We start from the raw sequence: 25,564 nt of genomic DNA on the forward strand, positions 1-25,564 counted from the left end.
CACCAACAGTCACATGGAGTGTGGTAGGAAATTATTATACACTGTGTACTTTAGTTAGTAAGTCATCTAAAGTGTCTAGAACCACAATTATTTTTCAACTTTGTATTGTGTAATAATTCCAGTTATAGCACTTTCTCTCTGTGTGAGTGTAAACAAAGGGTAAGGGAATGAGTCAGAGTGGGAGGTAGGGATGAAAGAAAACTGAAACTACTTGAGTGTTTAGAATTCTCTGAGCATTTTAAACTTTGCAATTTGACTTTCACACTGTCTTAGCAGCAAGAGATGAGGGTTGGGGGAAGACAGCTCTGTTATTTATATGCTGCCTTTTGTGATATGTTTAAAGAATATCGGATGCCCTAAAGTACAGTTATTTGTAAAAGGAAAATGTTAAGCCATTTCACTTTGTAAGATTACTGAGTAAGCTTTCAGGAATGCAGTTTTAAGAGTTTGTGAATGTGTGGGGTCTTCCACGTGCTGGATTGGAGGTTTTAGGAAGTTCTTGAGCCAGAAAATTTTGGAATAAAAGCATATTTTTGTAATGAACTGCAGGAATCAGAATGCTTGAACCTCAGTAGGTCAGTTCGTTGGCTTTGTGTTGAATCACTGTATTTCCAGCGGGCTTTCGCTGGGAGTTTTTCTTCAGTAGTGGTGTCCTTGTCATAATCAGCTAGGGCCTTACTCCTTCCACCCCTTCCTCTCCAAAAAGGCTCTTAATTGCATAGTGTGGATTATCTAAGACTGACTGAGTAGACTGCAGTATTCACAGAGTAAGTCAGTTTCTGATGCCAATGCTTATTTAAATTGTCACTGTAGGTTAAAAAAGAAAAAAAAAAACTTTATCCATTAAGTTTAAACAGAATACCACTTGTTTAATCTTTATTTATTAGTGTAAAAATAACTTTCCCTTGGATGCTGCTTTTATTTTTCTTGTGTGTTTTATATCAGCTTTAGATGACTTTGGAGTGCTGTCTGCTACCATTCTCTGTCCTCTGCTGGTGGTCTGGTAGTGGCTTTTTTTTTGGAGATGGGGGGCTTCTATCTGCTTTTAAGACACTTGGTAATATTTGATTATTCCTATAAAATGTTCTAATGAGTGAAATGTAGGTTCTTTAAAGATACTTTAAATACAAGCCTCATTATGTGGTTTTGAGGGTAGGTGGGGAAAAGGGGATGATACATTTTTGTTGGTAGTTTTTTGGTTTGTTTGTTTTTTACCATGGCATAGACAATTTCTCTGTCTTTCTTTGTTGAGTAGGATTTTCTTTTAAAAATTCTTAAGTTTGTGTATTTTAGAAAGAAAGAAATTACTTTCCCTTGGCTAATTATAACAGTATCTGTCTCTGTGCTTAATAAATTATTCATTTTAACCCAGATCTCTTATTTGTTCTTTGAACTTCTCCTTTATTTGTTGTTTGGAATGGGAAAAATAAAACCAAACCTTTTGGGCCTCTAATGCATCTAGAATTAATACCCTAAACTCATGTATTATTTTATTTAAAGAAAAAAAAAAAACGTTACAGTATTCTCCCAATTCGTACTAAAAGCTTAAATCCTTTTTGTGTCTGTCTAGAATGTGATACATTATTTATGCAGCTCTCCTGTACTGTCTGCCGTGGCATCCTTCCTTAAATATTAATGTAAGTGAAATAGTGTTTTAAAATGTTGTTTAGTTCAACAGATGTTTATTGGGCACGCACTTTGTGCCACGCTCTCTGCTGCTGGGTGCAGATGACAACGGAGGTGAGCCCTGCCAGCCCGTCTGGCTTGTTCTCTTCATCCCAACAATTTCCTGCTTGTAGTGTCTACTTGATGTCTCGGTTAGGACATCTTCCACACTGTAGCGGAACCGAAGTGTTAATGTCTATCTTAACACCCTTGGCAGACTCTCTCTGCTGATAGAATAGAATCCAAACTCCTGAGCTGGCCAGACTGCTCCCCTTCTCTCACCCACCCCCACCCCAGCTTGGAACCTCTTACTGCTTCCAGGCACTCCAGTTCCCGTCACACTCGAGAGCCTGTGCGATTCCCTCTGGTTGTGTGGCCTGTCTCTCTCTCCATTTGTACTTGACAAAGTCCTACGCATTTCCCCAGACTTACCTAGGCAAACATCAGTACGCCCTCGATTGTGGTCTGGGCATTGCTTCTGTTGTATGTTGATCTTTGCTTAGTTAGGCATTCAGTTCTTTGTCATGTCTCATACACTAAGTGCTCCTGATCCAGTCTATCAGCCCCAGAACCTAACGATGCCCAGTGCATGGTAGACCTCAAGTACTATTGCATTCATTAAAAAGCAAAACCAGACTGAAAATAAACTCAATGGACCATCTTTAGGAAAAGAAATTCAATTTGAATGGTTAAAATACAGTCTGTAGGCTGTCAGGGACCCTAACAATTTTTTATGCATATTTTTTAATACTGGAAACTATGTTCTGAATTCCAGACAACTAATCCATAAAAGAACTTGAAGAATCCACTAATTTTCCATGATGGGCATTTATTTGTTTCCTAGGGTTGTTGTAACAAAGTACCCAAACTAGGTGGCTTAAGATAACAGAAATTTATTCTTTCACAGTTCCGAAGGTGAGAAATCCAAAATCAAGGTGTCCACAGGACAGCACTCCCTCTGTCCCTCCCTCCAGGGGACGACCCTTCTCTGCCTCTTCCTAGCTACCCGGCAGCCCTGCACTTCCTTGGTTTATGTCAGCATAACTCTAATCTCTGCCTCTAACTTCACATGGCTATTTTCCTCCTGTGTGTCTGTCCGTACTTGGCAGTCTCTCCTGTGTGTGTGTGTGTGTGTGTGTGTGTGTGTGTGTCTGTGTCCAAGAGTCCCTGTTCTTGGACATACTAGTCATATAGGACTAGTGACCACCCTAATGACATCATCTTAACTTGATTACATCCACAAAGACCCTAATTTCAAATAAATTGGTTATATTCATAGACATTGTGGGTTAGAACTTCAACATATCTTTTTGGGGGGGACACAATTTCATCTATAATAGGAATATAAAAAATGTCCCTCTCCACAACAGGTTGAGTAGTCCTGATTTGAAATGCTTAGGACCAGAGGTGTTGAGGATTCTGGATTTTTTTTTTTTTTTTTTTTGGATTTTGGAATATTTGTGTATATATGATGAGATATCTTGGAGGTGAGACACAAGTCTAAAACCAATTCATTTATGTTTCATATACACCTTATACACAAAGCCTAAAGGTAATTTTATATAATAATTTTAATGATTTTGTGCATGAAACAGTTTGGACTGCATTTTGACTGTGACCTGTCATGTGAGGTTTAAGGTAGGAATTAAAGAACAATAAACAAAAGTCAGTAAGATGGTCCCATGAGTCACACTGTTCTTCTCAATCAGGGTTCTGGACCCCTGGAGAAATAAGACAGGTAAGGCATTCGAACTGTTAAATCATCTCTGAGAAAGGCTGTTCGGGAAGGATGTAGCTTAGGGTGAGAGGCACAAAGGATTCCCAACAGCAAACCCTCCTATCACTCTCCTAATCGCCCAGGGCTGGCTGCTCCCGGTGCGGAGTGTGCCGTGCTCTGCCCAGACTGACTCACCCCCAGCAAGACAGACAGCCCTGTTCTGTCCTCCCACGTATTCTATCAGATAAGCAACTTTGCTTCCTCTGGGCAGGAGGAAAATAAATGGTCAGATTGAAGCAAAGAGACTACCCGGAGCTCCCACAAGAAGAGAAGCACCAGGAATGAGGCAGAAGCATTCACCCCTGACACCACTGCTTCTTGTTCTCTTAACTCATCCTGCTTATGACTTGACCCACACCTTCCAGAGGTTGCTCCCTGTGAAACCACTGTCCCTTTGGATACTCTTCTGGCCACCTCCGAGGGGCAGTAGAGATTTTGTCCTACAAGTCCCTGACAGGTGCCTTAATTAAATCAATTCCCCATACCAAGGGCTTTACATTTACTTTCTTCTTTCCAATCTCAAATTCTATACAGCCACATCCCCCCACGCGGTTTATTAGAGGTGTGCGGTGAGGTCCAATGACAAAGTGAAGATGCCAGTGACAGAGAGATTCCCTAAATTTTGAATAAATTCTCTGCCACCATCAAGTTCCCAGGGAAGAACTAATTTTAGGATTGAATTCCCTTGCAAGTTAAAGTGCAAATGTGTTGAAATCCAAAGGAGTTAAAGTCTAAAATCAAATTCTCTTGGCCCTTTCCTACATTAGTTAATTCAACAAATGTTTTTTGAAAACTCACTCAAATACTTCTGAGTGTTGGGATATGTCAGTGAATAAAACAGCCCTCCCCCGCTCCCCCCCACAAAAAAAAATTCTGCCCATCTGGAGCTGCCCTCCTGGAGGTGTTCTCTGCAGCAGTTTGTGAACAGCCACTCCCCAAGGCCCCCCACCCCCAACCCCGTGCTTCCCGGGGGCTGCTGCAGCCTCCCCTTGGGGATTCCTTGGACCTCCAGAACCCTGCTTCATCAGTGCTGTGGCCAGTGCTTGAATATTATTCCTACCTCCTTCCTCTCTCTGAACCACTTGAATAAATAAGAAAAAGTAAGGTAGATAGATATTATAGGTGAAATTATAGATGAACTATAGTTACAGATTCTGTAATCATAGGGATTTGTTTCTACTTACTGTAGATGGATTCTAGAAGAAAGCTAGCTTGAGGCTCAGAGCTGTGTTGACCTCACCTGCAGCCCCTTCCTCCCACCCTCCCCACGGCGGGAACAGAGCCTGCCCTGGGGGAGCAGAGTGGACCTTGTGCTCTGCCAGCAGCAGGGCCAGGACTGGGATGAGGTGACTGAGGCACTTGGCTTCAGGTCCAGAATTAAAGGAGTGCCAAAAAACCCACTGGTCATGAATGCACGCTTTACCAAACTCAGTGCTTGAGGGGGTTATTGAGTTTGTCAAAAAGGTAGGATTTTAAGCCTGAATCGTGAAAAATAGCAGTAAACTGAGGCTTAAGGTAAAACTATTACCTATCTTGAATGATGTTAACAGGAGATAGAGATTTATGAATACGTTTTTTAATAATACATACTAATGACTTTTTGTTCAACTGCTTTATTTTTGAATTTAAAGTAAGATAAAATTGGTAGTTTAGGTATCGTGCCAGTGTCTTTTTTTTTTTTTTTTCCGTAAAGCAAGTTGAAGATCCAGGTAATATTTTGGATTTTAAAGTCCACAGAGCTAAACTGCTGTTGTAAGTTCTTAAACACTAATGTGATTTTATGATTTGGAAGCTATAAATTATAACTGTATTTGTATTCATATCTTAAAGGACTCGCATGCCATATATCGACATAAATAAGGGGTAAAATTGAGTTTTGTATGGCTGTACAGTAATGAAGCTAGTTTCCAAGTTTGACTTTTGGAAACATTTTTATTTCATAATTATCATATGGTGTAGCAAGTTTAGCTATATTGAGTTCAGATTACTGAGCAAGACATTGTAGATAACAGAAGATATAGAAGATATCTCCTGATATGTAAGCCTCTACTGAGTTTCCAGTTCAGTTGGTGAAATAAGGCACATAACTTTTGTATAATCTAATAGTAAACTTTTACTGACAGCTGATTTGGCCATGTCATGCAGTTTATTTCTCAAAGATGGTTTCCTCATTTATAAAATGAAGAAGTTCAAATTGGATCTCTAAAATTTCTTTTAGCATTGACATGGTAATGATTATGAATTCTATTGCTTGATTTTAATTAACATGATCAACTTTTCAGGTGTGTCTATTCATAGTAAGAAATAATGGAGTTTTTGTCTTTGAGGAATAATTTTTTTTAAGCAAAGATTTAGAAAGTAACCTAATTTTTTACAAAGGCATTAAAATTATACTATCTGTACCAGTGATTCTTTTCTTGGACTGTTTCCTCTAGTACATATTTACCAACTTCAACCTTGTAAATCATTATTAAGATATATATTTTGGTAATCTTTTTATTCAAGAGGAGCTGCCCTGTTGTATTCCCCAAATCTTAATAAGTGGGGAATTTCTTCTCTCTTGTCCAAAATGTTCTCTGGAAAAGATCTATTTTTCCAAATGGTTCTCTGAGAAAGGACACTTGATCGTTCTACTTTGTTCTGGTAGATAGTGCTACTCAAAGAGAACTGAGAAATTATCCATCCCTTTGAGTGAGAATGATACGTTCCAAGTTTTTCTTTCTTTCTTTTTTATTTCAAGTTTCTGCTTTAAAATATTTCCAGGACAGTGGCTTTGAAGGCTTTACAAATTATCGTAACCACAGGACTATGAAGATGGTGCTTAACGAGTCAGGTGAAGAATAAGTCAAAGGATACCTGTCTAGAAGGTAGGAGCTTAAGTCCCATTCTTAAAGGAGATAAAGAATGAATTTGTCCATAAGACAAAATGGCCAACTTTTAACTTTCCTGACAAACTCCTGAGGGAAGGCTGGTCAACCCTTTCTTGTTCATGGCTTTATCTTTATGGTGATGGTGACTTAAAGCCATTGTTTTCTTTAGTGAATGGAGAAGTTGATTTTCCAGCTAGTCCTGGAACTGATAAGCTTAACTGCAGAACCTTTCTGATATCCAAATCTGTGTACCACTAATTCTTTATTCTTATCTACAAAGGTAGAAAAGGCTTCAGGAAATTTATTTCATATCAAAACGCTTCTTATTTCTTATGATTACATGTTTGTGAGTTTTTAAAAATCTCTATGATCACCACTTTGAAATTTCTTTGTTTTTGTGAATTAAAACAATCATAAACCCAAGTGAACTAAACAGTCATGTGAAAGTTGAATGATTGATGGGTTCTTTATTTTACTTTAACTTTGCTAAATAACTTTTTTCCACTTTGGTGGAATTTTACAACTATCGGGATTTTATTTTCTTTTCTTTTCTTTTCTTTTCTTTTCTTTTTTTTTTGAGATAAGGTCTTGCTCTGTTATTCCGGGTTGAGTGTAGTGATGTCATAATAGTTCACTGCAGCCTCAAACTCCTGGGCTCAAAGGATTCTCCTGCCTCAGTCTCCACAGTGGCTGGGACTAGTTGGGCATCACGATGCCCAGTTAATTTTTTTTTTCTATTTTTAGTAGAGACGGGGTCGCACTCTTGCTCAGGCTGGTCTCGAACTCCTGACTTCAAGTGATCCTTCTGCCTCGGCCTCTCAGATGCTAGGATTACATGCATGAGTCACCGCCTGGCCAGGAATGTTTTTATACCGTAACAATGTGGGAAAATGCTTGGGAGACAGTGCTGAGCAAAATACATAAGCTTTAAAATCAAAGCTCAAATCATATAGATCTATTATATACATATATTAATATATACATTATAAAGAATCCACTCCCATTTTTTTCATATAACAATTTTGCAAATTATACCAAGAGCTTTAAAGTAATCTCATCCTTTTCCTCAATAATACTTTTATTTTCACAAAGTTTTCCCAAAGGAAATGCTGAGGTCAAAGATTGTCAGGTTTTTAAAAAAATCATCTTCTGTACTTTGGAAAAGGGAGCTTAGGGTGATAAAAATTCCATTAATTGAATCTGCCTCAGTTTTTAAAGACATATAATTTGCATGATTTATGCTAACTGCTTATGCTTGCAGTGTTTTTTGCTCGTATTTGCTTATACTAGAATCTTGTGCTGGCCTTCATGGGAGCAGTAGCATGTTTAGTGCTTTTGGAAACTATATCCCACAGACATAAATCTAAAAATGAATGGTACTTCTTGTTTTGAACATTTAGCGTGAACATATTTTATGCCAGAGGATTAAACATGTTAGTTTGTATTTTATAAAAGCCTTTTCATTAAGGTTTTAGCCAATAAACTGTTCAATGATTCCTTTTAACTAAAGAGCTACGTGGTGAAAAGATTTGACTAATTTGCACTTTCCATTAGTATATAAATCAGGCTTCATTTAAGAATTCAGAATCTCTTTTTGAGCGTGTGTGCACAAGCCTGGGTGTACACGCACGCGTGAACATGCCGTGGAGCTGAACATTGCAGCCTTTCTGTTCTTCATTAAAGGCTGGTTTCAGGGTGCTCAGCTAGAAACACACAGAGCACTGTCGGTGACGATAGCTGATCGTTTCAGTTCTCCCACAGTTCCTATCCTGCTTTTATTCAGGTCACTGAAGTTTGAATACAGGGAAAACATTGCAAAATAGAAAAATGAGATCTACTCTTAATTCGGAAATTTATAGGTCACACTTAGAGTGTCATCCCTCCCCCACCATGGATATCTTATTCAGAGCAGCACTGTGACATCTGATGACACTGAATACTAGGATTAGAAAGTCAGTTCAGGTGAACGTGTATTGATATGACTTGTTTGTAGTCCTAGCTTAAACATTTGGACCTTTTACACTTCAGTTTGACCAAAAGCTTGATAAAGTTTTAGTTATTTGCCAAAAGCCTTGGATTTGAAACTTTTCATGGGTGTTTTTAAAGTTCTTATTTTTAAGTGTACAATTGAGTGGTTTTCAGTATATAATACAGCATTGTGCAGCTATCGCCATAATTTAATTTTAGAACATATTTATTACCTCCAAAAGGAACGTCATCCCAATTGGCAGCCACTCTCCATTCCCTTCCACTCTGCCCTTCCCCAGCGTTAAGAACCACTGATCTACTTTCTGTGTCTATATATTGGCTGGTTCTGGACACTTCATGTAAATAGTGTTGTGTAATACTAGTCTTTTGGACTGGCTCCTTTCACGTCCTATAATTTTTTCAAGTTGTAACGCTATATCCATGTTGTACCATGTATCAATGTTGCATTCCTTTCTATTGCCAAAGAATATTTTGTTGTATGCCTATATAACATTTTGATATCTGTTCGCCAGTCAATGGACATTTGTGTTTCTGCTTTTTGACTGTTGTGAATAATGTTTCCATTTAGAATCATGTACCTCTGTGTGCAAGTTTTTGTGTGAACAAGTGTTTTCATTTTTCTTTGGTAGATACTTAGAATTCCTGAGTCATGTGTTGTCTTAGTCTACTCTGGCTGCTGTAACAAACTTACCATACACAGAGTGGCTTAAATGACAGAAATGTAGCTTCTCACAGTGCTGGAGGCTAGAAAGTCCAAGATGAAGGTTCTTTCAGGGTTCCATTTCTGGGGAGAGCTCTCTTCCTAGCTGGTGGTAGAACGCTGCCTTCTCGCTGTCCTAACTTGGTGGAAAGAATGGCTACTGAGTATCTCTTCCTCTTACAAGGGCACTCGTTCTGTTGGATCAGCACTGTATCCTTATGGCCTCACTTAACCGTAATCACCTCCTTTAAAGGATCTGTCTCCAATATAGTTACAATAACAGGGGTGAGGACTTCAACATATGAATTGAGGGGAGCCCAATTTAGTCCATTGCATATGGTAACTCTCTCTGTTTAAGATTTTTGAGGAACTTCCAACAGAGTACCACTTTAACTTTTAAGAGTCAACAAAACTTTTTTTTTTTTTTATTTTGGAAATGGCGTATTTTAAAAATAGGAATGAAAACAGGGGAAGGAGAGATGCTAATTCCTCAAATCTTCATTGATCTTTAGCTCATTTGCTGGGCCTTCATGGTTTATCTGATAATCATTCTTCATGGAAACAATAGTGGCCCCTTTGGAGACTGAAAGGTAAGGGACATTATTACTAGTTATGCAGGGACAACAGACATAAGGTGGGACTGTCTGAAGCAAATTAGAATGGTCACTCTGTCAACCAACAAGAAGGAAAAACCATTGCCAGATTTAGTTTCCTTCTCTATTATGACAAGTGGAAGTCCCTGGGAGAAGGGAGGGAGGGAATGTCAGTTGTGCAGTCAGCCACAGGGACAACTGGCCATGTCTACATTTCCCATTCTGCCCTCTTCCCTCAAATAAAAAAAAAAGTATCTTGGAAAGGGGGTGGTAGATTAGCTAATCATATCTTAATTACCCACATCAATAGTTGTGGATTCATTCTTCTGAAGGTGCTTACTGAACAAAAAAAAATAGTTGTGGGTTCTAAGTGTGAAAATGAAATTAATCAAGGGGTGAACAGTTAATTTTCCTAATATTTACTTGAATTACATATTTTTTTTTCCAGGAAACAACAAATCATTTTGTCTTCAAAGCACCTTAGACTAAGAAACTTTCAACTGTGCTGAAAAACTTACGAGGTGGATAATTTTTCCTTCCCTCTCATTTGAAAGGAATTGAAGAAGAAATAAAATGGCAGAGGCTTAACGTTAATATTCAGGATGAATGATGATAATGCAGATGATAAGACAGAAGATGAATTGCAATCCTTACTTACCAGTGATAAAAATGGAAATACATATGCATACAACCAAACCTCACCATCTGCACAAAACGCGTCAACCGGAAACGTGAATTGGAATTCTGCCAACCCAGATGACATGGTGGTCGAATATGAAACTGACCCTGCTGTGAACAGTGGTGAAAATATTTCTTTAAATCATCAGCGTGTTGAAGTACCTGATCACCAAAAGTCTTCACGTGATGTCATTAGTAAGCAGGTGTTAGATATGCATACAGAGTCCATTCCTCAGTCTCCGGCATTTGTTGTCAGTACAGAGAAGCACGAGTATCTGCCTGACAATTGTCATTCCCTGGAAGCAGTTCAGGACCAGAGTGTTAAGCCATCTCTGCCTTTTGTGTGGAACCCTAATGATGATTTGACCCGTAGCAACTACTCTCCTTCCTTGGAGCTAAACCGGACATTTGACATGACAGTGGATAAAGTTAACTGCACCATTATATCACATCATGCCATTGAAAAGAGCCCGTCTTTGCCTACCACTGGAAGTCTGCCACTGACCAGTATGAGAAGTGGGAATACATCTTCTTTATCCCATTCCACTTGGATGTCTTCCCATTCTGATAAGATGCAGGCAAGAGAAACTAGTTACAACAGAAAGAACTTTGAAAACCCTCAAGCCACACCACTAGAGGCTCGAGACACAACTTATGCAGTGGTTTCTGATGTAGTGATGCAAACTGAGGTTTTTGTTCCAGATATTGAAAATCGGTGTCAGTATTCTCCAGGAAAGGTCACCAGTGAGTACACAGATGGGTCACAGCAAAGACTAGTTGGAGAAAAAGAGATACAAGCTCCAACACCAGTTTCTGATGGCGTGGAAGTCCCCAGTGGGTCCGTAGTACAAAAGTTCTTTTGTTTATCTAAAGATGAACCAAATACTGACACACATTCACTGAGCTCATATGGGCAAAAGGAAATGGGCCAAAATCTGAGAGAGACAGTGTCCAATTGTCTTATTGATGATGAATGCCCTTTAGTGGTGCCAGCTTTTGAGAAAAATAAAGCCCAAGTGCTGAGTCCAGAGCATAAGGTCACTGTGACTAAAGACACACAAATTGCCTCCCATGAAAAGGATTTGGGAACCCAAAATTGTACCCCAGAATTGATAGTAAGTAGCCTGCCAGGACCAAACATGGTTTCGTCATTTGAACTGACCTGGGAGGCAGATAACATGGTCATTAGCACAAATGACACAGTTTGCATGTCAACACCAGTCCAGGAACCCACAAACATAACCTTTTCTGTTTCACCTATTGAAGCGACAGAGAAATGTAAGAAAGTGGAGAAGGGTAATCGAGAGCTTAAAAACTTACCCAGCTTGAAGGGGGCACCTGTGAACATGTCTAAACCTAGTCTCGGAAAATCCACAACCAAAACAAATACCCCCGTAGGCTGCAAAGTTAGAAAAACTGAAATCATAAGTTACCCAAGACCCAACTTCAAGAATGTCAAAGCTAAAGTTATGTCTAGACCAGTGTTGCAGCCCAAAGACGCTACCTTATCAAAGGTCCCACCCAAACCCCAGGTGACCAGTGTCTCTTCACCCTCATCAGCATCATCCTCAAGACAGTCGACAGTTGTGAGCAAACCACCAAGATCGGACTTGAGTGCAGACACGAAAGCAGAAATCCTAATTAACAAGACGCATAAGCAGCAATTTAATAAACTCATTACTAGCCAGGCTGTGCATGTTACAACTCATTCTAAAAATGCTTCCCACAAGGTTCCAAGAACAACATCTGCCGTGAAATCGAATCAGGAAGATGTTGACAAAGCAAGTTCTTCTAACTCAGCATGTGAGACTGGGGCCGTGGCTGCGTTTTTTCAGAAGATCAAAGGCATGCTCCCTGTGAAAATGGAAAGTGCAGAATGTTTGGGAATAACATACGTTTCCAACATCGATAGGATTAGCCCTGAAGAGAAGGGTGAAAAAGAAAATGCGACACCTATGGAAAAACAAGAGCTCAAACAGGAAATTATGAATGAGACTTTTGAATGTGGTTCTCTGTTTTTGGTAAGTGAATTCCTTTTTTTTTTTTTTTTTTGGTATGCTTTGGGGAACGGTGGAGAAAACAGCAGTTAGTTAACCATTAGTCAATAGCATTGCAGATCTAGATTTGCAAATTTGCTTTTCAGGTATTAATTCTTGGTCTTGTCAGTGCATATCAGAGTGTTACTAGATCACAATATAACAAACCTGTCTGTGTATCGGAAAAAAATTCTCGATTTCAGTATTTTGTATCAGGTACCAATGTTGCTTTTAATATTATGCTAAAAGACCAAGTTACTTTAATATTTTAGTGCAGTTATTTGAAGTGAAATACGTGATATCAGCTTATATTTTATTTTTCAGAAAAAAAGTTTGTTTATAAATTTTAAAATGTATTGGACCCCATTTAAGAAATGGCTAGGGAGAGCTGGTAAACATAGCAACATAAAAATAACTCCCGGTCTCTTGTTACTGAGAAGGCAGCCCTGGGAAATAGAGCTGTCTTCTGTGAGCCCTGGTCTTGATTCTGCCTCTGACCAGCTAATGTACTTTTGGGCAAGTAATTCTTCAAGACCCAAAGGTGACAATTTTGGACTAGTGGATAGCTACTGTTTCTTGCAGCCCTAATATATTGATCCCTGGTACAAGAACTAAAATGTTTTATTCATGCATAGTGAAAAAGCAGTATGTTTTCCACAGCACCTGTCAGATATTTAGGGGTACCTCAATTCATTTTCTTTAAAGAATAAATCATATGCAGTCCAGAGATTGCCTTTCTTGAATCATGCATGTGTTTTTGAGAATAATATGGAAAAGCTTAGTTTGCTGGGTTTTAAAAGATTTGACAGGCTGCTGTAGGGTGTCGTGTACTCGTCCTCGGCACTATTTTTGGCAGTGGGGACTTAGGTGTATTTTCAGCCCCACACAGGCTGTCCTTGGGCGTTTGTCCTCTGGGCTAGGAATCGGGGAAGGTGCCAGGGGAGGAAGGCAGGTGTGACACGGACAGCCTGCCCCTTGGAGGGCTCATGGCTTAGAGGAATGAAACCCATAGCTTGGCAAGAGCTGAAGGGCTGTTTTAGAAATGTTTTCAGGGTGCATAGAGGCCACATGGGAGGGGAAAGGTCAGGTCCTTTTAGGAGATGAGGTTAGGAAAGACTGAAGATGTTCTTGAGCTGGGTCAGTTTAGAGATGTTTTGGCTCTAACTAAGTCTTCTCTGTTGAAAAAAATGGTACACCAGTGATGACTAACCTAATGAGTTTGTCCATTGTTTCCGAACTCAGATTTTGTTTTTAAGTTCTCTTGAAGTCAAACTTATAAAACTCATATCATTTATAATTTAATATTTTGCTAAATTAAATTATAATTAATTCTAATCAGCATTCTTAGTTTGGTGTGTATAGATACACATAGAAACAAGACCTTTATTCCTCCTTAATTTATGGGAAACTTTTATTCTGTATCAATCCCTGACTACCAGAAAAACTAGCATAAAGTTTTCTTAAATGACATTCGAATATAAATTGGTTGTATAATTTTGAAACCAATGGTTTTTCTGACTTGTGCATTCAGTCTTAGCCTTATATTTCTCATGTGCAGGATGGAAGCCTGTTTTTCAGGCTCATGATGTGGTATTGAAGTAAGGTAACAGAATCATCAGGTTGAAATCGATCCCAGTTTATCCTGGAGAAGCGCTGCTTTTCATCTTAGGAATCTGGCGGTTAAGATTCATAATTGGATACGAAGTACTTTAGAAGTCCTGAAGGATTGTCTCCTGTTCTCAGCACTGGTGCTTTTACTCATCAGCTGATATAAAGGACTCATTCTTCTTCCATGATCACCTCTTATGCATTTCCACATGTCTCTAGGAAGGAAGATGGGAGGGGCTGGGCGAACTGTCGCAGGCCACAGGCTGTGCACTTACTGCAGACAGCGGAATGAATGAACATTTGCTGCATGTTTCACCGGGACTCCAATGTGTGTTGGTAACTTAGCGATGCCCAAAGGCTCTAACTGCCTTGAATCTATGAAAGGAGAGTGCTGGAGGGATGTTAGTTTTCAACATGCTCTGTTGATCTTGCCCTAAATTAGGCCTTGAGTTTATTGAATCCTTAGGCTGCTGTTTGATGGTCTGGGTTTGTTTGGATCTTTCATAAGTTTCTTATTTGGAAGAAGGAATTTGATTTTAATTTGATACAGGAGGCTAAATGTAGCTCCCTGTGACAGAGGTCATGTATTTGTGACAGTGTGTTAGATAAAAGGAGTGGGGAATTATCTAAAAGGAAAGGAATTAATATTTGTTCAGGGCCTGCTCTCAACCAACCACTTAGCTCAAGTGCTTTATAAATATTATGCCATTTAATGTTCCCAGTAAGGCTCAGGTGCTTTGCATACATTGTTGTTTACTCTGCCCAGTAACAACAGGGCGATTGTTATCGACATTTTAATCCTCCGGTGAGGTCACTTTGAAACTCACGCAGCTGGTAGCTAGTAAAATTGGGATTCAAACTTAGGTCCCCCGACCTGAATTTTGCCCTTTCTGCTCCAAAATGCTGTGGAATGTTGGCTCTGAAAGGCAAAATAAGTGCTTTGCTGAGAATTTCACTTTTGTAAGTTGATGAGAAGTTTGGTTTACTTTTTAAAAGAAGGTTTTCTCTGGGAGATGAACTTAGCCAGCTTTAATTTAACTCAGCCAGAGACAGAAGATCTTTGTTAGTTTGTGTACAGTCACCTGCTTTTCTTGGCCAATTCTGTATTGTTCTCCTGTGCCAAAACCTGACCTCCAGCTGCCTCTTAGGGTATCAGCCTCCCTAGTTAGCGCTGAATTCCCCTCCTGTGCGAGTTCAGTTGCCGTCAGTGCAGGGCTCTATGTATCTCTGTTGGAAATTAACACTTAGGATTTATTAAATGAAGAAAGAAGGGTAATAGTGGGGAATGTGCAACATTGAAGCACAAGCATGGATTCTGGAGTAGTTTCAAACTCCAGTCATCCACTGGAGAAGTGACCTCCGGCAGGTCACTTAGTCTCTAGGAGGCTCAAGTTTTTCTTTATGTAAAGGGAGAATGGTGTGGGAATTTATCCTTTGAGTAAGGTTCAGCCTCCCTTTTATGTAGGATGGGAACATTGACTGGGCACCTACTGTGTTCCCTCCCTCCCCACCACTCCCCTCCATATATATATGGTGATGATTGTTAGGATATAGGGAGGGAAGATACAGCCCCTGGCCAAATGTATTGCCTAGTGCGGTGGGTAATGTTAGGAAGTAAACCAGCAGGGTACGTAAAATACTAAGTTGGGAATATGAATGGCCTGCTGTACTGCAGGAGGGGGAGTAGGGTGGTGGCAATGAGGTTTTCCAGGGGAGATGTCATGTTAGTCACTTGCTGCAACTTGCAGGGCAAGTATTCTGGGTAGAGGGAATGCCATGTACAAAGAGGAAGACAGACAGGAAGATACTCTTTTTTTAGGGGACTCCCAGTAGTGGGTATGGCAGGAGCTGGGAGTGTAGAACTGTGGGGATTGAGGGAAAAGCTGAAGAGTGGCGGGGGCTGCCCCATCGGGAAGGGCTTGCTGTGCCTTGTTAAGGAGATTTGACTTCATCTGGGAGGCGGAGGGAAGCCGTCCAATCCTATCTGAGTTTTGGAGAGAGGCTCTAGCAGGGGCGTAGAAGATGAGCTAGAAGCTGGGGAGACCAGAAGGATCCTGAGGACGTGGTTTCAGTAATCCTGGTGAGAAAGGATGTGGCTTACATGCAGGCAGGTGACAAAGAGGGGCAGAGGAGGTAAGAAAACAACACCCAGAAGTAGCCTTTGTTGTCTAACTTGGGCTCCTGGGTGTGTTGCGAATGTGGGAAGAGAGAAGTTTTGAGATGGATGGGTAAAGTAAGTTTAATTTAAGGAAGTGCTTCATGTTCTTCTTCTGGAAAATGGGGTATGATAAATATATCAACCTCATAGGATTGTTGAGGATTCAATGACTTGATATATGTATTTAGAATTTGGAATGGTATTTTGCATAGCGGAAGGGCCACATCAGTAAAAACCAACAATAATATTATTATTGTTAAATAGAGGTGCCTGAATGATGCTGAGTGGGGAGGTTAAGAATCCATGTGGATTTTGGGTGCACCAGTGCCTAGGTGACAGTTGAAATGGCAGATGAGACCTTATAGGGAGAGTACACGGTAAGAAAAGAGAACAGGGTCAAGTTTAGACCCTTGTGAAGACTAGCATTTAAAGGTAACTAAAGAACAGGACCCAGAGAAGGGATAACCAGACAGGTAGAAGGAAAACCAAGAGCAGGCTCTGTCAGGAAACTAAAACATGGCGTTGTCAGCGTTGGATTCCATAGGGAAGGTGCTCAGGGAAAGGACTGAAAACTGTAGCTTGAATTCGTAGCACCAGTGACCTTGAGAACACAGCCTCACTGGTGGGTACAAAGGCAGATCATGGTTGAAGAGAAAACTGTGAAGAGTTTTAACTGATTCATAGTAGAAGTGAAAATTAGATACAGTCAGCCCTCCATATCCATGGGTTTTATGGATTCAGCCAAACTTGGATTGAAAATATTCAGGAAAAAAAATTACACAGAGTTGCAAAAAGTAAAACTTGAATTTGCTGTGTGCGGGCTACCATGTTGAATCCACACGAATGAAGTGATGTGTAGGCGTTGTATTAGGTGTAGGAGATCCAGAGATAATTTACAGTATAGAAGAGGACGTGTGTGGGTCATGTGTAAATAGGATGCCATCTTCCATCAAGAACTTCAGCATGCATGGATTTTGGTATTCTGGGAGTCCTGGAACGACTCCCCTATGATACGAAGGGACAACTGTACTCATCTGGTACATCCTCTTAAACAGAAATTGTTTCTTTCACGTAACTACCACTGCAAGGAAATGGTGAGGAGAAAGTACGATCTGAACTGAAATGTGGACTGTTGTTTTCGCAGAGTGCTGCTTCAAAAACTACAGCCACCTCAGGTAGGCGTCGATCCACGCCTGACTCCTGCAGTTTGAGGAAAACACCTACTCCAAAAGCCAAAGTGGGCCCTTCTGTTTCCTGTTTGAGGCGGAACAGCGACAGCAGAAATCTCAATTCTGATCGAGCTTTATCTCCGCAGAGGATCCGGCGTGTGACCACTTCTGGTAAGACTAAAATTGTCAACTGTGCTTATAGCAGTTGATGAATTATCTGAAAGTGAAATTAGAAAGACAGTTTTGGTTATAGGACTAACACATTCTGTCACTAAAGCATTTAGCCTTCTGTGGACCAGCATCCTGAGCCAAGAAGGGAGAAAAAGACACGTCCCTTCTCGTTGAACAATGCAAAGGCTAGTTGGGGTGACATACATGAGCATAAACCAAGTTATAAGCGATTCAGAAGTAGGCATACATAAATATGCAATTCAGTAGTTGTACATATGAATCATTTTATTTAAAAATTTTTTATAAATGGTTAAGTGCTTAACAATACTCAAGTTTTAGTAGATTCATAATGTGCGCTCACCACATGTGAAGAGATGAGGTTTTTTTTCTGCATTTTTACTGAAAGATACAAATTTACAGGGATATGAAGATGACTAAAAAGTTAAACTTTTCTAATGTGAACTTTTATTAGTGTTGGCTTGTATTTTAGAAGTTGTAGTTTTAAAGTCAGGTGAGGCTGATGAAACTTGTGAGCTTCAAGAATAGCTGTTAAGTGTGATACTAAATTTGGCAGATGTACAGATTTCTTTGTGTTACAAATCAGAGCAGGAAATGGAAGAGCCAGTCCCAGTTTCATAAAGAATAAGACAAAAGCCTGCCAGCCATTCCAGTTGACTGAGAACACTCTGCAGGGAACACCCTTTATTTCTGTGGGTATAGCCTTGAGCAAATTAAAGCCATGTCGGATCGATTTAGAAGTTCCCTTGTAAAAATAGTGACTACTTTTCAGTGGTCTGGAAAAATGTGCCTCCGGAGTTATGTGTCCACACAGGTGAGAATTTTTTTTTTCCTGTGGTGAGAATGTTTTTATAGAAACTAACAAAACCAGCCAGATCCCAGAAACTCTCTCTACCACTCTACAATTTAGTTACTTTTAGGTTTTTATTTTCCAACCCTGTCATGAAGGGTCTAGTGTGAGAAGCCTATAACACACAGAAGGGTTTCAAGGGCTGTTTATTTAGACTCAAGCCTAGCCCACGGCCTGTGGTTTTGGGAAGCAGGCCCGGGAAGAGGTGTGTGTGGAAGGAATGGGATGTGTAGCATGGTTGCCATTTCCATCCCCAGGGCAGCTAAGTGGGAAAGAGGAATTCATCAGCTTGGAGTGTCTGTCATTTGGGAGAAAAAGCAAAGAGAAGCTGAAAGACATGGGGAAAAATAGTGGTTTTTATTTTGGGTATTGCCACAGTTGGGGAGGTCGAGGCATGAGGGAGATCAGAGCTCTGGTTCTTACCATTGCTGCCCAATGAGGCTCATGGTGTTTGCCAGAGGATGGGGAGTACCCATCTCCTTGGATGTGAGCAGCACCTTGGCTTGGTGGCATTGGAGCGTGGCCTCTGGCACCCTGGCCTGTCGTCAGAAGCCCTGTGTTTTAGCACCTTCTGGTACCAGTGAGCTGCCTGAGCAAGTCATGTCCCCTCCCTGGACTTCACTCTTTCACATCGGGCCCTGTGAGCCTTTGCAGTCCTTACCTTTCTGGGGACAGTTTGGAACTCACCTAACTTTCTGAGTGAGCAATGGCTACTACTGGGCTGAATCTAGATTCCACATGGTGCTTGAATCTCCAGAAAACCTAAGTGCACATACTTTTAAGAAATCAGGCCAAAACCAGCGTACATTTTAAAAGATAGAGTTCCTTTATGTAGGCCATCAGTCCCACTAAACAGTGAAGCATTTGTTGGAGTACTTTCACTATGTGTTACATACTGTCATGTCTTAGAAAAGTTGATCTGTTTAGTCTTAATCAAAAGACAGGGAAGGTTTTTGAGCCTTAATTACCTTGTGTCACGGAGCTTGATAACTGAGTTATTCATTCAGATTTTTTCAGTCTTGAGTTAAAAACTATATTTTACCTGGCGGTTTTCCATATATGAATGGAAAAAATTGTCATGCAACCAGAAACATCATGGATTTGAACTTGAGTTTTATAGTTGAATGGTTAGAAGACTTTTATGGACTGAATGTTTGTGTCCTCCTAGATTCATATGTTAAAGCCCTAACCCCACTGTGACGGTAATTGGAGATAGGGCCTGTGGGAAGATGATAAAGGTTACATGAGGTCATAAGGGTGGGACCCTACTCCTATAGGTTTGGTGCCCTTATGAGAAGAGGAAGGAGACATCAGAGCTCTCTCTCTGCCACTGAGACACAGTGAGAATGTCCGCAAGCCAGGAGGAGGGCTCTCACTAGGAAGCACTTTAGCTATCACTTTGATCTTGGACTTCCCAGCCTCCAGAACTGCGCAAAAATATTTTCTGTTTAAGCTGTCTCATCTGGTATTTGTTATGGAAGCTTGAGCAGACTAAGAAGACTAACTTGCTTATACTGTGTTCTGTTTAAAAAAAAAAAAAAATTAATAGCAACTGACTTGTTTGGATGTTCACAATAAATTGAGAGGTGTTTGTTGTGGGGGACAAGAAACTTAATCGCCACAGGGTTAAAAGTAGAACAGAAAAATCAAGGAGCAAGAACAATGTGCCTTTAGATCATTGCAAGCTTGTTGCCATTTATTGTACAATGAAGTGTTTGTGTATTAGAAAACTGAAACCAAATGGATACCCACTGGACTCATACAAAGTTACTCTCCTGAAAGGTAAGCGACAGGAATGTTCCAGCCAGTTTGGGGTTTTCAATAAATCCTTTCAGAAAGCTAAGTAGAAAACCAGACCTAGAGTTGAAATAGCCGTTTTCTTGAAGCTTTAAAATGAGTATGAGAAAGAATAGTATAAAACCCAATGGAGCTGTTCATTTTACTTGTCAAAATGTGGAAAGTTATATGCAACCTGATTATAAGCGATTATAACAAACCAAATCTAAAATACCTTTGTTTCTTAGGAGTGTGTATTTTTTTATTGCACTCAAATAAGGTGAGATAGTGATGAAAGTTACTTCCAATAATATTTATTATAGCACGAATGATAGTAGCTCACACTCTTCAATGCATACCAACTTCCAGGCTCTATTTTAATAATTTCTCCTATACATTCATTTAATCCTCATAGTAACTTTGAGGCTTACACCCATTATGTAGATGAGGAAACCCTCACAGAAAAAGTTAAATAACTTGTCCAAAGTTATGCACCTATAGAGGGGCAAAGGTGGCCTTCAGACCAGTCTTTAGGACTCTGGAGTCCATGCCCATAACCCTCACTTTATTAATCTCTAAGAAATGCTATTGGTATGACCATGAGGGTTTTTTTTTCTTTTTTTTTTTTTGAGACAGAGTCTCGTTCTGTTGCTTGGGCTAGAGTGCCATGGCGTCAGCCTAGCTCACAGCAACCTCAAACTCCTGGGCTCGAGCAATCCTCCTGCCTCAGCCTCCTGAGTAGCTGGGACTATAGGGGTGCACCACCATGCCCGGCAAATTTTTTCTGTTTTTAGTAGAGTTGGGGTTGCGCTCTTGCTGAGGCTGGTCTTGAACTCCTGACCTCAAGCAATCCTCCCACCTCGGCCTCCCAGAGTGCTGGGATTACAGGCGTGAGCCACCATGCCTGGCCATGACCATGAGTTTTGAGAAAATTAACATTCTCGTGCTCAGCTGAGTGGTTTAGGAACTGACACTCTTCTTTTAGGCCCTTGACTTTAAGCTCAATATCAACTTACTGTGATATAACTGATTTTATGTGGTTTTTGAAAACTAACGCTGTTGAATAAGTAACTGCTCAGTAAGTACTCGATGATTGACTCTGGCATCTGCAGAGACCGGCTGTCCCCCTCTTCTGGAGGCAGTAGCAGTGCTTACCAGGTTTTAGATGATAAATGGATGTGTTCCTCTGGGCAAACAAGCAGTTGCCCTTTCAGTGGGCAGCCCGAGCCAGATAGGATAACAGAAGGAGCACAGAACACCTCCCTGCCCTGCGGATCCTTCAGCCTCCCCGAGGAGGGCGAATATGTGTTCATACTGCAACCCCAGGGCCCCATGAAAGGATGTGGAAGGGGTGTGGAAAAGGCCCCCTACGTGAAGAACATCCAGGGCTGGGTCTGGTGAAGAAAGGCTTTGTGAAAGAGATGGTTTTTTAGTTGTCTTTAGAGAAAGCGAGGTAACATTTCAAAAGGGCAAACCTTTGTTTTAATTCAGGTTATTGTGGGTTAATAAAGTAAATTCCTTTCGACATAGTAGTACATCCGAGACTTGCAACGGCTTGCCCATCATGATGGCTTTCTCTTCTTTCTTGCTCAGTTGTTTCCTTCTTGGTTTGTGTAAACTGAGTTTTTCATTTGTTTATTAAGGGGAACTTACAGGCTTTTTCAAATTATTTTTATATCCTTTAAGCCTTTTTTAGGTGAGACTTTGAGAGAGGCAGTAAGCAACATTATGAGATATTAATGTAAGTGAATGATTAAAAACCAGAAGTTTCTATATCTATATGTAATTAGAAAGCTTTTTAAATCATGCGTCTCAGGATTTCTTTCCATAAAAATAGTGGCAGTAGCTAGCATGTTTTGGGTGCATGCGATGTGCTGAAGCACTGTGCTAAGCTCTCTTAAATGCATAATCTCATTTAATTCTCACAGCTCCTGAGGTCTAGATGCTATGATTATCCCCATTCTACAGAGGAGAAAGCTGAGGCTTGGAAAGCTTCAGTAACTCGCCCGCAGTTACACAGCGCATGAGCGTTGGAGACGGGAGGTGGCCAGGCAGCCTGGCCCAGACCCTGTGCGCTCACTCGCCCGTCACATGCATGCGGTGGCCTTGACACTCAGTCCTTCCTCCACGGCATGAATAAACTCTTCATCAGAGGATGCCTGTGTTAACAGTTGCTGGTACCTTTGTAGGGGTGAGGAACTGTTCTAAGCGCTAGGAATGACAAAAGTGCACAAAAGGGACAATTCCTGCCCTTGGGGACCTTAAATCCTAATAATGGGAGTCAGAAGATAAACTAAGTGAAATTTTCTCATGTTAAGGTGATGATAAGAGCTGAGGAGAGAAATAAAGCTGTGAAGGGAGTTAGAGTTTTAAACAGAGTGGTCAAAAGAGAGGGTGACATTGTAGCAAACACTAGAGGGAGAGGTGGGAGACCCGGGTGTCAGGTAGGAGGGCTTTCCGGGCAAAGGGCACAGCCCGTGCAAAGCCACCGAGGTGCGGCGCTGCGTGGGGAGCTGGAGGAGTAGTGAGCTGCCCATGGTGTGTGGTCGCGTGGTCGGGGCTGGGGAGGACGCCGTGGGAGGAGGAGATGAGGCCAGACCTAAGAGGGCCATGTAGGTACCTAGCAGACAAACGTCTTCTCTCCTCTTCCTCGCTAACGTCATCACTGTAAATCCTTGATCTTTTCCAGGCATTTCACACACTTCTCACTTAGCAGTAATTCTGGAATAGACTGCTTTATGCGATGACTCATGAAGTCTGCTTAATATGTCACGATGCAGTCTCTCTTACTTATCCTTTCAAGAAGTATTTAGAGCACCTGCGGTGTGCTGGGAAGCTGCCTAGCTTCTGAGAATCTGAACATGACGGAGCAAATATGCCCACTTAAGGAGCTCACTAGTTGGAAGGTGATGGGGGGAAAGGGTGTGGAAGCAAATCGTTACAATACAAGCTCTAACTTCTTCACATCCCGGAGCAGCTGGCCTGGCCTCGGTGACACTTTGCATTTACTATGTTGCACGGTAATTGTTTTCTTACATATCTGTCTCCTGATACACTGGGAGACCCATGGAATCCAGGACTCCAGGTCTTCATTATTTTTATATTTTGCAGTGCCCAGCACTGCGTGTGTACCTATTCCACAACAGGTGTTTAAAAATGTTGTTCGGCTCGATTGGAATGGAGACTTGTTCGTCGTAAGGGAGACTGGAGGAGGATGGTGACCTTTGAACTGGTCTTGGAATGTGCCTACGGGTGTTTGTCAGCGGAGAAGGTTGCTAGCCTTCCCAAGGTGCAGATGTTGAGTTCTGAAGCCATGCGGTGCATTTGAGGAATGTCAAGGCTGGGGTCAGCGTGCCTTGAGTGAACGTGTGTCAGGGTCAGTAGAAGGTTGAGGCAGATTAGTTCAAACAGTCTAGGCACAGACTTTAAGGGTCCTACGAGTTTTGGGGAGTAGAAAGTGGAGCACGTATTTAAAACATTTTAGAGACAGAGTGTCTGACCAGCTCTGGTGTGGTGACTAGTCCCGTGTGTCTCCCCAGGTGTCCTGTTCGGATACCTGGACAGAGGATGGGGCCGTAAAGTGAACTAGGGAACAGAGTAGCAAGAAGAGGTTTTGGGGAGGAGAATGGTGTGTTTAGCTTGGGGCATGTTACATTTGAAGAGACCAAAGACCTGGAAGCTCCTCAAAGGGGTGTGTGCATGTTTGAGGTTTAATACAGTGAAAGTGTGCAGAGGCCAAGGAAGCCTGTGGGGAAAGAGCTGATAAAGATATGTGGGATGGGGTAACCATGCCAACCAGGTGATGGAAGACTCAGTGTATCTTTGGAACGAAGAGGGGAGTGCAGAAGTGTGTGGATGTAGAAACATCTGGAGGTTCAGGAGTGAGGATTCAGGAGAGCAGCTGTGGGTACATGGGCTGGACAGCTTCCTCTGTCATACATTCCAACTCACTTTTATGAGGTTAGGTGATTCCTTCCAAGTGAGCCTGTGCAGATTTTATTGACTCACTCATTTTTGTAACCTCAGAAAAGGAGATGAGCTTAAGATGGTGTTCAGTTTTGAGGTCTTGATGATCTCACTGCTCAAAGGAGCTCTGCTCGTGAACCTGGACTTCTGGGGAGCCAGGAGGCTCGTGCGCCCCTCCTTCTGTTCTTGTTAGGAATTCCCGGCATGAATAAAAAAGTTCGCTGATGAACGTATGAAGACCCCAGTTCATCTTCTGTGCATGGTAATTGGGGAAAGGCTGCAACACCTCTAAATCTTTGCTTTATTCCACTCTGAATTTTCAGTGTTCTCTTGTGGGACACGTGTTCCCAGGCCTGTGACTAAGGAAGCTATTTCTGTTTAATCCGCACCTGAAGCAGCAGACATCTGTGAGCCTACTTGCAGGGGCAGGTACTGACGGTTTCGCCGTGAACACCGCGCTCCTGTGCATTTCAAGTCATCACGAGAACCTTGCTTTGTGGGATGTTCTTGTTTCTCTGTCACATTGCCACCCTCTTAAGACTTGCTGTGTTTTTGTTGTGACTCACCTGTATGGCTGTGACTTTGTCTTGTGAGCCTACCCTTGCTTGTAAGCAAATGAAGATGGTTAAACAGAGCACAGTTTCTTAGACCTTGCTGGTATAATATTGCCTTGGCTAACTCAAGAATGTGGAATACTGAAATCACATTTTGCAATATATAAATGTAGAGTGCTACTGAAATTCTGTGTTCGGGGAGATAATTCATTTACTTAAGAGACAGTTTGAAGGCGTATGCTATACAAGTCATGTGGGATGAGTAGACATGGTTTTTGCCCTCAGGGTATTGGCCAAACAGGGGAGATTATTAGTTCTTTGCTCATCACATTTGTCCTTACAATACTGAAAAAAACAGAGCTGTAGGATTTCAGGACAGGGTGAGGTTACAAATACTAAAGTTTGCTTAAATTCTTTCTTTCTGTAATACAGGAATTTCTGTAGTATAATAGAGGTACACCCTTACTTAGGTAAGGGCTAGTCTTGGTTTAGTGTTGATCCTTTGTGCTATTTCATTTTTACCCACTGAGATCTCAGAAATAAGGATACACATTGAAGTATTTTTTGGTACTTGGCTGGTGTACCAGGAAGTAGGACGAGGGTACAGTTAGGGCTCAGGGTGTAGAATGTAGAGTTGATCACAGTGTCAGTGCGGAGGCATGGAAATGCAGAGGAGGGCTGCTAGGCTATTAGGACATCATGGATCCGGTGGAGTTCTGGCTGTCAAAAGAGGCCGAGACAGAGCCAATGTCTGTCAATGTCGAGAACAAAACATGGGATCATTGTCCCAACCAAGTAAGGCAAACCTCATTCTACCCGTGTTGTATCTTGAATTTAACCAGACAATTTGGATAGTTTATAAAGTTTCCACTGCCCCCTTTCCAGGAGGCTTTTTTTGAAAGTATGATATTTTAAGTGAAGAGTAAGAAGGGGGAAAAAAATCACCTTTAATCTCACTACCATCAAGTAGTTTTGTTTTGTTTTGT

General features: G+C 41.2%; 1 protein-coding gene across 4 annotated transcripts in view; it reads left to right on the forward strand.

Moving 5' to 3' along the window:
• The window catches only part of MTUS1 (microtubule associated scaffold protein 1), a 118,892-nt gene that overhangs the window by 25,239 nt on the left and 68,089 nt on the right, over positions 1-25,564 (forward strand). For all 4 annotated transcript variants that reach the window (XM_069484918.1, XM_069484915.1, XM_069484919.1 and 1 more), the window contains exons 2-3: positions 10,043-12,293; positions 17,219-17,414. In XM_069484918.1, coding sequence (XP_069341019.1) covers positions 10,197-12,293; positions 17,219-17,414 — 2,293 coding nt within the window. In that variant the 5' untranslated portion in view covers positions 10,043-10,196. The remainder of the gene's footprint in view (positions 1-10,042; positions 12,294-17,218; positions 17,415-25,564) is intronic.

This window comes from Eulemur rufifrons, chromosome 12 (genome assembly GCF_041146395.1).
Source record: "Eulemur rufifrons isolate Redbay chromosome 12, OSU_ERuf_1, whole genome shotgun sequence".
In the NCBI taxonomy this organism is placed as follows: domain Eukaryota; kingdom Metazoa; phylum Chordata; class Mammalia; order Primates; family Lemuridae; genus Eulemur; species Eulemur rufifrons.